This window comes from Oncorhynchus masou, chromosome 24 (genome assembly GCF_036934945.1).
Source record: "Oncorhynchus masou masou isolate Uvic2021 chromosome 24, UVic_Omas_1.1, whole genome shotgun sequence".
Classification (NCBI taxonomy): domain Eukaryota; kingdom Metazoa; phylum Chordata; class Actinopteri; order Salmoniformes; family Salmonidae; genus Oncorhynchus; species Oncorhynchus masou.
In genome coordinates this window covers 43,122,018-43,137,061 of record NC_088235.1, presented here as the reverse complement: position 1 = coordinate 43,137,061, position 15,044 = coordinate 43,122,018, and the positions used below count along the sequence as shown (strand labels likewise).

At 44.0% G+C, this 15,044-nt stretch overlaps 1 protein-coding gene across 1 annotated transcript; it reads right to left on the bottom strand.

Annotated features, from left to right (window-relative positions):
* Window positions 1-36: 36 nt before the first annotated feature.
* On the bottom strand, window positions 37-11,563 carry LOC135511611 (solute carrier family 22 member 7-like). Its single transcript, XM_064933096.1, has 10 exons — window positions 11,163-11,563; window positions 10,937-11,040; window positions 8,471-8,625; window positions 7,697-7,865; window positions 7,321-7,444; window positions 2,992-3,101; window positions 2,063-2,277; window positions 1,739-1,847; window positions 1,201-1,407; window positions 37-121 (listed from the first exon to the last, which is right to left on the bottom strand). The coding sequence occupies exons 1-10, from the start codon at window positions 11,538-11,540 to the stop codon at window positions 37-39; spliced, it is 1,656 nt and encodes a 551-aa protein (XP_064789168.1). The 5' UTR covers window positions 11,541-11,563.
* Between the last annotated feature and the right edge of the window lie 3,481 nt (window positions 11,564-15,044).

Genomic DNA, 15,044 nt, shown 5'->3' with positions numbered 1-15,044 from the left:
AATCCTTTTATAATCTAATAGGATCTCTGCGTGGATTCATGTAACCTCAACTGTTCCATCTCCATTCTTGTTTTCATCAGCTTGCTTCAGTGGATTGCCACTCTCTCCATCCAGTTCCGCTCTGCAAAGCGTGAAAGGTGCAATTAGATATTACATGGCCATTTGTCCAATTCTGAATACTGATTAAATAATGGGTAACCTTTACTTAAAGCGTATACGTATAATGCAGTATGACTTGTTATGAGCCATTGTAAAGAATCGGTTTAAGCTTTGGCATAGGTATAATGCATTATAACTTGTTATAAGCATGCATGAGCCTTCATAAAAATTCAGTTTATGCATTGGCATGGGTATAATTAAGCAAAAAAGTTCAAGGGGTGTTGTATATTGGCCAGTAACACCATGGCAAAGGGCTGTTCTTATGCACAACGCGAAGTGGAGTGCCTGGATACAACCCTTAGCCGTGGTATATTGGGCATATACCACAAACCCACAAGATGCCTTATTGCTATTATAAACTGGTTACCAACGTAAATAAAACAGTAAACAAGTATTTCTTTGTCATACCCGTGGTATATTGTCTGATATACACATAGCTGAAATGCTGTTCAGCCAATCAGCATCCAGGACTCAAACTAACTGGTTTAGAGTTATGCAATAAGGCCCCACGGGGGTGTGGTATATTGCCAATATACCATGGCTAAAGGGCTGTTCTTAAGCATGACGCAATGCGGAGTGCCTGGATACAGCCCTTAACCATGGTATATTGGCAATATACCACAAACCCCCGAGGTGCCTTATTGCTATTATAAACTGGTTACCAACATAATTAGAGCAGTAAAAATACATTTTTGTTATACCCGTGGTAGACGGTCTGATATACCACGGCTTTTCAGCCAATCAGCATTCAGGGCTCGAACCACCCAGTTTATAATGCTTTATAACTTGTTATGAGCATGTGTGAGCCTTTATAATGTCTTATAATCAGGCCCATGGCCAGTCTTACAATGCATTATATAACTGCATTATTTTTATAAACTGTATTTGTTTCCCCTTTTCTTCACAAGCACTTGATTGTATATTATAGGCCCATATGGGCTGGGCACTAAATGGTGTCTGAAACTGAAATTAAATAAATAATCAATCAATCATATACAGATGCTTTAGACACAGTATTACCAAATACAATTCCTGCTCTACCTTGGTTTTTCTATGTCCTCAATGAACTCTGGCAGGCGAACATTGAGTGTTTCTGGGAGGAGCAAAGCCACTAGTCCGGTACCAACAGCCACCAAGGCATATATCACAGCAGGGAGGAGCTCCCACACAACGTCCAATAGGGCGATGAGGGGAGCGATGGACACGCCGAGCCGACCCACAAAAGAGGTGTAGCCAACGCCGTTCTGCCTGAGGGACCAAGCAAAAAAGTAATTTAGAGTTCAAAAGAGGACAGATCTCTGCAAAAAAATTATGATAATCTGGCAGTATAATTAAATGGGAAACTTCACTTCAACAATGTGTGTTATAAGGAGGCAACAACACTACAGAACGTTTAGATATCATTTTTTGTGTAGAACAGAGTTGATTGTCTGTCAAGTAGGAGTTGTGTTAGAAATGTAACAAATAGAGCTATCTGCAACATTGTGAAAGACATTTCAGCTCACTGAATGCACACCAAGACTACAGGTGATTACATTAAGTGAACACTATGTGATATAGTAGTTTATTGGTCACTCACCGAACTACTGTTGGGTAGAGCTCAGTGGTATAAAGGAACATTATTGTGAAGGATGCTTCGGACAGGCCTTTCCCAAAAAGACCCACGATGGTACGAAACACCCACAAACCTAGGTGAAAATATGAAAACATGGATGACTGAATCTAAGGCTAACATCTCAAAAATACCCCCACGGCTCAAAACGCAAGTGCACAAAGAAAACAAACTGCGCCGATGGCATACGTTCCACAAGCAACTCAAATTGTAAGGAGGTAAGTAAGTAAAACGTAAGTAAAGTGAAAACCTATTATTTGCTAACAATATCTTTCAGGAACCAACAAATACCTTGAGGAACAAATATGTTGATGAAGACACAGATTCCAGTCAAAAGCAGTGTCCCAACCTGTCCAGGTTTTCGGCCGAACTTGTTCAAGAAATAATAGACCATAATCTTTCCAGGCAACTCGATGGCAGCATATATAAACTGTGTGAAGTAGACATTCATGCCAAACCCAGTGATGTTCAAGCTGATGCCGTAATATGTAAACGCAACTCCATACCTACAGGTTGAAGAAAATAAGAAACTTAAGATCAAACATACTTCTAAAGGATATACATGTAACATTTCCACCTTCAACGAGAGCCAAATCAGTGGCGGCTGGTGATAGGAGAAAGGCTCATAATAATAGCCTATGATATCAAACACCTTGAACCCATTTGTTAGATGTATTTGATACCATTCCACTAATTCCGCTCCAGTCATTACCACGAGCCCGTTCACCCCAATTAAGGTGCCACCAACCTCCTGTGGATGGCCCAATGGATGGTCAAATGGATTATGATAAGGTAAGAAGCAGTACTAAGCCATTTTAGGCATTTCTATTTCTGTGTCCTTTAAGAACCTTGAAGAAATGGAAATGACTAAAATAGTACATGTTGCTCCTTTAAATTTGATAGCCAGACAAGTTGGAGAGAAAACATTAAAGGGAAACTCTACTCAAAAAATATATATTTTTCATTAGTCCAGTGTTGACACAGTCCCAAAATGTTTTGTATGTCAGCAGTCAAGTTTTCAAGATATTGGACTTTCAAGAAGCAAAGTGTCACTGGCCACATTACCGTGATGATGTGTTTTGCATGTGGCCAATGATGTGGACTAATGAAAAAAATACTAAAAGATTGTTTTTAAGTGGAGTTTCCCTTTTAAGGGCATTTAAGATTAGTTATATGGCATCAGACCTTGATGAGATCCAAAAGTGTTTTCCCCTACTTACCATAGTATTCCTGTGCAAATGGCAAGTTTCCTTATATTTGGAGTTCTCACAAGGTCCACAAAACCGTACTTCTTCTCCTCATCTTTAACTCTTACTGCATTCGTAAGGGTCTGTGGGCAACCAAAAAAGGCATGCTTGTATGCAAAACTTTGTCCAACAATGCATTTCTAGGTTTACCTTATTTGCTTACCAAGATGGCTCAGAATAGGTTTTCACCTGGTATTAGTTGGTATAAGGTATTAGTGTCACCATTGTCATGAAGCCACGCAATGCTAAAATGAGCAGCATTTTCTGAGTATGATGTCGATATTAGGACAGTGTAAGGGGTGCGTAACTGGTGGCAGGGAAGTCACACACGAGAGCAGAACTAGGTAATAGCCGGAGCAGTTAATTGCAAAACCAACAGCATAAAGAATAACAAACATGGGTACAACACCCATCGCACACCAGTAAACATGTGCACTTACAAACAATTCCCCACAAAGACATGGGGGGGAACAGAGGGTTGAATACACAACAATGAATGAGGGAAATGAAAACCAGGTGTGTATGAAAACAAGACAAAACAAATGGAAAATGAAAAGTGTATCGACGATGGCTAGAAGACCGGCGATGCCGACCACCGCCCGGACAAGGAGAGAAACCGACTTCGGTGGAAGTCGTGACAGTACCCCCCCCCCCCTTGACGCGCGGCTCCAGCAGCGTGCCGACACCGGCCTCGGGGACGACCCGGAGGGCGAGGTGCAGGGCGATCCGGACGGAGACGGTGGAACTCCCGCAGCATTGAAGGGTCCAACACGTCCTCCCCGGAACCCAGCATCTCCTCCGGACCGTACCCCTCCCAGTCCACGAGGTACTGAAGGCCCCTCACTCGACGCCTCGAATCCAGTATGGATCGAACAGAGTACGCCGTGGCCCCCTCGATGTCCAGAGAGGGCAGAGGAAACTCCCGCACCTCAGACTCCTGTAGCAGACCAGCCACCACCGGCCTGAGGAGAGACACATTGAACGAGGGGTTAATACGGTAATCGGGGGGAAGCTGTAACCTGTAACTCACTTCATTCAGTCTCCTCAGGACTTTAAATGCCCCCACAAACCGTAGACCAAGCTTCCGGCAAGGCAGTTTTCGGGTCGAGAGCATGAACTGGTCGCCCGGTGCGAACACTGGGGCCGCACTGTGGTGACGGTCTGCGCTGGCTTTCTAGCGCAGCATGGCGCGCTGAAGGTGAACATGAGTGGTGTCTCATGTCCCCTCCGCGCGCCGGAACCAGTTGTCTACCGCAGGAGCCTCGGTCTGACTGAGGCCAAGGAGCCAGAACACACTGGAAGGGGGAGAGATAAGTGGAGGAATGGCGGAGCGAGTTCTGGGCCATCTCTGCCCAGGGCACGAACGCCGCCCACTCCCCCGGCCGGTCCTGGCAATAAGACCTCAGAAACCTACCCACATCCTGGTTAACTCTCTCCACCTGCCCGTTACTCTCGGGGTGAAAACCCGAGGTAAGGCTGATCGAGACCCCCGACATGCTATAAACGCCCTCCAGACCCTCAAAGTGAACTGGGGACCCCGATCAGACACTATGTCCTCAGGCACCCCATAGTGTTGGAAGACGTGTGTAAACAAGGCCTCCGCAGTCTGTAGGGCCGGGCAGAGGGAGGAGACGGCATGACTTAGAAAAATGGTCCACAATGACCAGGATCATGGTGTTACCCTGTGAAGGAGGAAGATCAGTAAGGAAATACACCGACAGGTGCGACCAAGGCCCTTGTGGAACGGGTAAGGGGTGTAGCTTACCTCTGGACAGGTGCCTAGGAGCCTTACACTGGGCGCACACCGAGCAGGAGGAAACATAAACCCTCATGTCCTTAGCCAAAGTGAGCCACCAGTACTTCCCACTCAGACATTGCACCGTCCGACCAATGCCTGGATGACCAGAGGAGGGTGACGTGTGGGCCCAATAGATCAGCCGGTCACAGACAGCAGATGGAACGTACAGACACCCAGCGGGACACTGGAGGGGAGTGGGCTCTACATGTAGCGCCTGCTCAATGTCTGGGTCCAGCTCCCACACTACCGGCGCCACCAGGCAGGTGGCCGGGAGTATGGGGTGGGATCCATGGGCAGCTCCTCCTGTGTCATATAACTGGGACAGTGTGTCTGCCTTCATGTTCTGGGAACATGGTCTGTAAGAAAGGGTGAAAACAAAACGGGTGAAAAACATGGCCCACCTTGCCTGGCGAGGGTTCAGTCTCCTCACCGCCCAGATGTACTCCAGATTGCGGTGGTCAGTCCAGATGAGAAAAGGGTGTTTAGCCCCCTCAAGCCAATGTCTCCACGCCTTCAAAGCCTTGACAACAGCTCCCGGTCCCCCACGTCAGTTTCACTCCGCCGGACTGAGAAGAAGGCACAAAGGCGGAGTTTTGGTGGTGTACCCGAGTGCGGAGAGAGCACGGCTCCTATCCCAGCCTTGGACGCGTCCACCTCCACTATTAATGCCAAAGAGGGATCCGGATGAGCCAGCACAGGAGCCGAGGTAAACGGAGCCCCCAGGTGACCAAAAGCCCTGTCCGCCTCAGCCGACCACTGCAAACGTACCAGTCCCCCCTTCAGTAGTGAGGTAATGGGAGCCGCTACCTGACCAAACCCCCGGATAAACCTCCGGTAGTCAAGTAATTGGCAAACCCTAGAAACTGCTGCACCTCCTTTACCTTGGTGGGAGTTGGCCAATTACGCACGGCTGAAATGTGGTCACTCCCCATCTCCACCCCTGAGGTGGAAAAGCAGTACCTAGGAAGGAGCCATCCGTTTCCATGAAACAGTGGGGTCATGACAGGCTAACCAGGGTAGGCCTAGCACCATGGGAAACGCAGGAGAGTCAATGAGGAAGAGACTGATTCTCTCCTTGTGAACCCCCTGCGTCACCATGCCCAGGGGAGCGGTGGCCTCCCTAATCAACCCTGACCCCAATGGTCAACTGTCTATGGTGTGAACGGGGAAGGGCACATTCACGGGAACAATGGGGCTCCCTAAACTATGGGCGAACGATCTGTCTATAAAACTCCCAGCCGCGCCTGAATCGAAGAGCGCCTTATGCTGGAAATGCGGGGAAAACTCAGAAAAAGTTACATGGACCCGACAGACCCTGCTCTGGACGTCCGTGGGTAGCCAGCAGGTTATCCAACCGAATGGACAGGTCCACCAGCTGGTCGAAGGTGAGGGTGATGTCCCTGCAGGCCATCTCCCGACGAACGTCCTCGCGCAAATTACAGCAATAGTGGTCGATCAGGGCCCTGTCGTTCCATCATGCGCCGGTGGCCAGGGTCCGAAGGTCCATGGCGAATTCCTGAGCGCTCCTCGTCCCCTGCCTCAGATGGTAGAGATGTTCCCCCGCCGCTCTACCCTCGGGCGGGTGGTCGAAGACTGCCTGGAAACAGCGGGTGAAATCCTCGAAATGGTCCATCGCCACATCTCCTTCTCCCCACACGGCATTGGCCCACTCCAGGGCTTTCCCTGAGAGGCACAAGACGAGTGTGGATACTCTCTCACGGCCCGAAGGAGCCGGGTGAGCGGTTGCCAGGTAGAGATCTAGCTGCAATAGGAAACCCTGGTCGAGACGAATCCCACTGGGACCAGGCGAGACGAATCCCACTGGGACCGGGTGATGGGGAGACGAGTGGTGGATGCCCTGGCTGTGCTGGTGGAGGCGCTGGATGAACTCCCTGTCTCTCCCAGCAATCCATGGTTTGGACGACTTGGTCCATGGCGGTGCCGAGATGGTGGATCATTGCTGCTTGCTCCTAGATGCACTTCTCAACGCCTATACCAGGGGCACCTGCTCCTGCTGACTCCATTTTCAAGGTGGGGAATTCTGTAAGGCGTGCGTAACTGGTGGCAGGGAAGTTACACGCAGGAGAGCAGAACTAGGTAATAGCAGGAGCAGTTTAACTGCAAAACAAACGGCATAAAGAATAACAAACATGGGCACAACACCCATCGCTCACCAGTAAACATGTGCACAAGCACTTACAACAAACAATTCCCCACAAAGACATGGGGGGAACAGAGGGTTAAATATACAACAATTAATGAGGGAAATGAAAACCAGGTGTGTAGGAAAACAAGACAAAACAAATGTAAAATGAAAAGTGGATTGACGATGGCTGGAAGACCGGCGACGTCGACCGCCGAACGCTGCCTGAACAAGGAGAGGAACAGACTTCGGTGGAAGTCGTGACAGACAGTCTCAGTCTCAGCAGGACTTGTGATTGAAAGATACCCTGTTGAGACTAAGGCTATCCTAACATGATACCACATGTGAGCATTAAATGTACCTGTGGTGTGATCTCAGCCATACACTTGGATCTGTTGTTCATCTTGGCACATTTCTCCAGGTAGAAATGGGCTTTTTCTTTTTCTCCATTCGCTAAGAGCCACCTAGCAGACTCTGGAAGCCACCTGCAATGGCACAGATCCCTGTTGACACCAGGCAAGGCCACCAGATGGTTTCTAATAATAATGTTATGTTGTTAGAAACCTTTCCCTTTAGTAGATATATATACCCTTAGTAATAGTAAGGTCTGACTTCACCATTACATCCACAAACATTTCAACAAGTTTTACCTTTACATGTTTTACCACCGGACAAGTTCTAACATTGAACTCAAACCAGGTATAACACATAACATCAAAGTAAAATGGGTTGTGTACCACCAGGTAATGACAGCCAAGACAAGAGGTGAGGTAACTGCTATGGTCAGCCACCTCCAGTCGTTCGCAAAGTATGCAATGCTAGCTAGCAGCATGTTTCCACCTGTCCAATCCAGGCTTACTATCACTCCAGCAAATGTCCTGTGTTGAATGTCAAACCATTCCACACCTGTAGATATGTCAAATAAAGAGAGTTGGGAATTAATTATATTTGAATGTTAAAGTAAACACCGATTTTTATGCTAATACTTACATCTAATGTAAAGCAACTGATGTTGATACCAAGCAACCATTTTTTAGTGTTTACTTTCAGATTTGTCTCAACATAATTTGCAGAGTGCCTCTACAGTCAAAGTTCATGTTGAACAAGTTGAATATTCATAGAAGCTACAGCAGGAACAGAAAATATCATTCAGTCATGCAATATATCACTAAATCAACCATCAACCTTTTAATATGAATAATTTATGAATTCCCGGTGTATTGAATTTAACCCAAAATTGAACCAAGATCAATTCCCTTGAGGTCTAAAACCTTTTATAGAGGGAGATTATAATAGCATTATACATTTTACCAGACACTCTTGTCAAGAGCATTTACAGGAGCTATTAAGATTAAGTGCCTTGCTCAAGATTTTTCACTTAGTCGGCTCTGGGATTTTAACCAGTGACCTTTCAGTTACTGGCACAACGCTCTTAATTGCTAGGCTACCTGTATAACACTTTAATATGTATAACACGATACAATACAAAGCGCAATCAGGGACTAACTCACTGAGTACAATGGAGATTATGCTTATTCCAGATAGTGTCACTCCGGTGAAAAATCTCAGGATACAAAACATGACATAGGAGGTGGAGAAGGCACTGGTAAAAGCAAGCACCATAGTTGCGAGGTAAGCCACCATCAGCATTGCCCTCCGGCCGAATCTGTTCAGAGAAAAATAAAATATTATAAAGGCAATTATCAGTATAGTATATCATAATGTAGTGTTGCCATATTTCTATACACAATGCAGCTAAGTGAAACACAACAATATGGTATTAAACACTATCAGAGTATTTCATTTCTGTAAAGGATTCAATTGAACACCAAAGTCTGGACCTAATATAGTGTATAAGAGGTCATGCAAGAAGTTTTGTAATGATTCCTATGTTGTATGAAATAAAGATTTGTTGGTCTATGGTGTGATGAGGATCCAGACACTGCACTTGACATTTATGAAATTGCTTAATCTAGTTACTAATAAGCATGACCCGGTTACATTTTTTTTACTGTGAAAACAGTTAAATCCCTGTGGATTGATGAGGAATTGAAAAATTGTATGGTTGAGAGGGATGAGGCAAAAGGAATGGCAAATATGTCTGGCTGCATAACCGATTGGAAAACGTAATGCAAATTGAGAAATCATCTGACTAAACTGAATAAAAAGAAGAAACTAATGCTTAATGCTGCTGGACCCCTGATTATTTTAAGGTTTATAGGCTTGAAGTAAGGGTTAGTGTTAGTGGATAGTTGGTTAAAATGGTGTTGAGAGTTAATGAACATCACAAACCAAACATCGATTTAGGATTTTCCAAATAAAGTGTTGCCGATTTATCACTTCAGCACCTCTAATGTGAAAGTTTATGGTACTTGCCTAAGAATAAGTGAAGAAAACATCCCATTTATTGGGATCAAGCTTTCGCTTTATCAGCTGGTACTCTATCTCTGCTTAGGATCAATGAATGGTTAACACAATGCTGATAAATATGTCCTTATCCTACTTTCCAACTTTTATATAACACACAGAATTAATTATGAAGAAGAGCAGAGGTGTAGAGAATTGGGATCCTTAATAAATACAAATAGTTTTAACTATGCAGCATTTTTTTAAGTATCATCAGTAGTTTTAGAATGTTTCTGTATTTGTATTTATTATGGATCCCCATTAGCTGCTGCCAAGGCCCCTACTCTACTACCGCATATCTTCGACACAAAATCCATGTGCAGGTATAGTGCATATGTTATTGTCTGTTTGTATGCATCAAGGTTATTATAGTTTTGTGATTTAATATTTACAGTTTAGTCATTTAGCAGACACTCTTATCCAGAGCATTTTCATTTATGTGTTGTAGGCCTATAGTTTGTTTTCTTTGGCATGTCACTTCTTGCCACTGGGGGGCAGTAATACATGAGGTGAGGGGCCTGGTCCATAGACCTGGATAGGTTTGGTAAGGTAAGGTTTAAATTATAAATCAATCTGAATGTGACTTGGATCGAAAGGATAAGCGCCTAGACTGGTGCAAGAAATAAGGTGGAAGGAAACTTTCTTGCCCATGTGTCCACCAATCCAATGCTTTTCTAACTTTAGTAGTAGATGCAAGGATAATCAAGTACCTTTACATTCATCTGTCAGATAGAGAAAGGAAAAAAACAGATGAATGAAGACATGGCACATTTGACATGTTATTTTGTATGTAATATTAAACATGTGTTCATGTAATATTAAACATGAAGCACTGAGGTCGACATGCTTGCTGGACTCATTGTGCTGGCATCTTCCTGCAGACCTGCTGCTCCACAGCTGTACTCTCTGATTTGATGAAGGAAAAAAAGACTGCTTCCCTCAGTGTCTCTGTCTCTATTGAGCGAAGTGCCACAGACACACTTGGGCCCATCAGACAAGCTGCTGCAGAGGTTGGATCGAAGTGCCAGAGGATTCAGTATGCATGCAAAACGCTCACGCAGTGACTTCAGGAGGACCTGTGCCAACTGTTTTGAAACCGTAGTTGACTGCAAGTCTGCCTCAAGGTTAAGAAGACACTACACTGGCTGTCAGTTTGGAGTTGGTTGATGTGGATTGAAAACGGCTCCAGCAACTTCACAAGCTGTTCTAGCTTGCCCCATTCATGCTCCATGCACACCCTCAAATTTCTTCCCTGTTAGCTACTGATAGCTCGTACAAGCTAGGCCTATTTGAAACGTCAACATTTGATTTCTGCTCAAAGTTTAGATGAAAACAACTAAAACTAAACATAACTTATGTTTTTTATTTGAGTTATTTTCTGCATCATAGATAGTTTCAGTATAGTTACGTTTTTCAAATGTTTTTTTTCGTTGTACATTTTTTTTCAGTTTACTAAATTATTTTTCAATTTTTTTATTTATTTTCAGTTTTCATTTACTATAATAACCTTGGTGTGTATACGCAAGTTTGTGTGAAGTAGTAAGGGTCCTTTCTGTATGGTGCATACATACCTGTCACTGAGGAAACCAAATAAAGGAGCCCCACACATTACTCCAATGAAGAAAATGGTGGCTGTCGCTTTGTTCATCCCTTTTCTATCGCATACAAGGTCCCACTTAAAAGAGATCATAACAATAACCCTGGTGTCATGAGTACAACAGAACAGTTACAAAGTGATCAACATGTTCAATGCTTTCCATCTAGAAAGCAAAATAGCTGGAAAAGGAAGAGACTTACCTCTGTAGCCAGAGTGGATTTGAAGGTGCTGTTGTCATATACCCATCCATTCTGACAGGGGACTGTAGCTAGGTCACTGTCATTGGAGTTGGACAGGAGGTGGAACTGGGGTTCTGGGAACATCTTGCAGGAGCTTGGAGTCCCATCTTCCTGTACTGGAATACTGACAGTCAGTCTCTGCTCCTGGGTCAGATTCCCAAAGACACCCTCATCATCCAGAGCGCTGAGGTCACAGTGGTGAGAGGGCACAGCAGCTATGAAGTTATTCAGTAAGAAGTGACATGGCAGGGTCATGCGAGAGAGGCTCTGAATCAGGACGATCATTGTTTGGAATTTTCCGAATCCATTGATTTCTGAGAGGACATTGTCAAATTTCATTTTGAAAGCACTTTGGAGTCGCCAGAACTCCTCTCAATAAAGTAGCAGCAACCACCTCTAATGCTGTCTGCAGAGACAATCCTCTAGTCCTCTGCTCTTCTCACAGTTGGTAATTCATTCTGTGTGTTATATAAAGGTTGGAAAGTAGGATAAGGACATATTTACCAGTGTAACACGGTTATATTGGTGATTCCCCTTGCCACTTTATTGTTAAGCCAATGGGTTTTTGGTTTGAGTTTTGTCTTGCCTTCACCTACTCAACATGGCATCTTATTGGCTGGTTTGCGTAGCTTGCTTACGAGGCAGGATGTTCCATTAGAATCGTCCCAGTGAACAAGCACCAAACCAGCGGTAAGTTGTTGGTTGCAAAGCACTGTACATCATAGTGATTTTTATACTCTCAAGTGATGATTTAAAATGTACAATTTATATCAAATTGTTTGTAAATGTTATTCGAACATTACACATAACATTACACCAAAATAACTGCATTTTTTGCATGTAAAAAATCTACCAATTGTATAAATAATTGATAGAACTGCAATACAGACATGCTCTGAATCTTCACATAGTGCTGTATTGGTGTGTATTCTCCAAAAATGTGTTATTCTAGAATATTTAAAAAAGTAAAAAGTGTTTACATACGAATAACACTGATGCTTGCACCATGCTGCCAGTCATAAGTGTATGGAAACAAACCTAGGCTCCTGTATATAGCTAGCTATATGGTGGTATTCAAGCTGAGGTTAATCAATAAATCAAATCAAATGTTATTTGTCACATGCACCGAATACAACAGGTGCAGTAGACCTTACAGTGAAATGCTAACTTACAAGTCCTTAATCAACAATGCAGTTAAAAAAAGAATAAAAAGTGTTTTAAGAAAGTATTTACTATAATAAACTGAAGTAAAGAAAAGTGTAAGGAGCAACAATAAAATAACAGTAGGGAGGCTATATACAGGGGGTACCATTACAGAGTCAATGTGCGGGGGCACCGGTTAGTCCAGGTAATTGAGGTAATACATGAATGTAGGTATAGGTAAAGTGACTATGCATGGATAGTAAACAGAGAGTAGCAGCAGTGTACAAAGTCTAGCAGCTAGCCTCTCTAGATAGTTAAATCAAACACCAGTCATCTGGAAGCTAGCTAGCTAACGAACAGGCAAATAAAGGAAGCTAGACAATAAATATGCTTTAGTTTTGATTAGCCAGGTAGCTAGACCAAACTACGATAAGACAAGGTAGCCAGATTTCAGACAGGATTTCTGAGAACTAAGAACAACCAAGACCACAGCTGAGAAAACAAATTGCTTTGTTAAGAAACAGTTAGCTTGTTATGAACCACATTTAGCTATAGTCAGTGGTTTAACCCCCAACACATGTGTTTATGCAAGTCAGCCATATCAGCTATGTATTTTTTAAAGGCAGTAAGGCTGAATGAACCGTTTCACTGCCAGACAAGACTCCGCTGATAGCCAGGTGTAGCAGTGGTAAGATGTGCATCTAATGTATTGTTTAGTGTTGTGCTGTGTAGTGGCTTTGCCGGCGTGTAGTGGCTTTGCCGGCGTGTAGTGGCTTTGCCTTGCTCCACCAGGATTTACATACAAAATTGCCACTGCATAGGGGACCTTATGGACAGCCTGGATTCATGCTAATTCAACCTCTTTCACCCTTACAGTACATTCATGGAATGTGGTTCCCACCACAATTGCAGCACCGTTTATCCACCACCGGTGGCACCTTAGTTGATGAGAACAGGCTCGTGGTAATGACTGGAGCGGAGTAGGTGGATCTATTTCATACTATTCCGCTCCAGATGCCATTCCATTAGTAACAGACATTAGTATGAGCCCTCCCCTAAGCAGCATCCTGTGGTATCCACTGACTCTTCCACAACATATTATTCCGTATGCACACACTTGCCACGTGGTCAAACCTTTTAAGACAGTCTGTTCACATAAGCTCTCACCGCATATCTAATATAGGGGAGAATTAGGACGAAAATAAAATGTTAGTTTTTTTCCCCTTTTGTTTTTAAATATATTTTTTATTTAACTAGGCAAGTCAGTTACGATCAATGACGGCCTACCAAAAGGCGAAAGGCCTCTTGCGGAGACGGGGGAAGAGATTAAATTATTATTTTTTTAAATCAATATAAATAGACAAAACACACATCACAACAAGAGTGACAAAACACTACATAAAGAGAGACCCCAGCTAGCAATGAGGAATCAGCCCAGAAGCGGCCTTCTTCCGGGAGGCCGGAACATATTGAATCGGCCCTGAAACGGGTGTCAGACGGCATGGATTCAAACTGAATGACTGCCCAGAATCGGCCCAAGTACATCGGCCGTTTCCGTCTACCGGAATTTAGCCGGCATCTTACTAGAATCACCCCAGAAGCGGCCCGATGCAAATTTAAATAGATGTATACAAAATTACCCGATTTAGTCATTTATAATATGACTATTATACATACAAATTATACCCATCCACAAAAAAACAGTCTGTGTCAGAGGAAAAACCATACACCTGGTGACTGTGTCAGTGTGCATGTACCTAGCCCACCACAAGAGTCGTTACAGCGCGATAGAACAAGGACATCCCGGCTGGCCAAACCTTTCCCTAACTCGGGCGTTGCCTCATGGGTCTCCCAGTTGCAGCCGACATGGGTCTCAAACCAGCATCTGTGGAAATGCAGTTTGCGATGTGATGCAGTGTCAGACCACCGGGCCACTCAGGAGGTTCCAGCCACAGTTTTTCATGCTTATCAATTGCCTTGTACAATGTATCAAAATACTAAAATCCTACACAGGACACTTAATTTAATTCAATGTTAACTGTGTTTTTTGATCACAGAAACAATGAGGAAAATATGGAAAAAAATACACATTGGTAATTATAAAAAGCAGCCTGTGTAATCATCTGCCAGAGAGTAAACCCAATTGACCTGAGCCCCAAGTAATACACTTGGGCCAGATAACTCACACCGGAGTTGGCCCGAGGTCAATCCCCACATTCTAGCTGTTACGAATCCCTTTTGGCCCGACAGTCTAGGGGGGATGGTAATGAGACCCATAACATAACTCAGGCAAATTATAATAGTGACAAAGTAAAAGTGTGAACGAAATAACCAGGACAACTGAAATCTACCGTCAAACTCAGGGTTTATTGTAAAACACACAGTAATGGGGGGGGGGGGGGAAACAATAAGTATTCAAAAACACCCCTAAGCTAGACTAGCTACTTTAACAACAGCTAACTAACCAAAAATACAGTGGGTGGTCCTCCCAGTTCTAACTAGTGTATTTAACAAAGTCTACCTACGGGTAGTGTATGCCCATGGGCGACTTGTCTTGGTTTCCCCTTTTCCCACCAGCAAACAAACACCATAACCAAAAACAATACTCACAGGTGAGGACAAAATGCTATGGAGGTGCTCAAACAAAAGAGAGGTTAATACACAAAGAGAGCGTGACACACAGAGACCTACATGCATGGC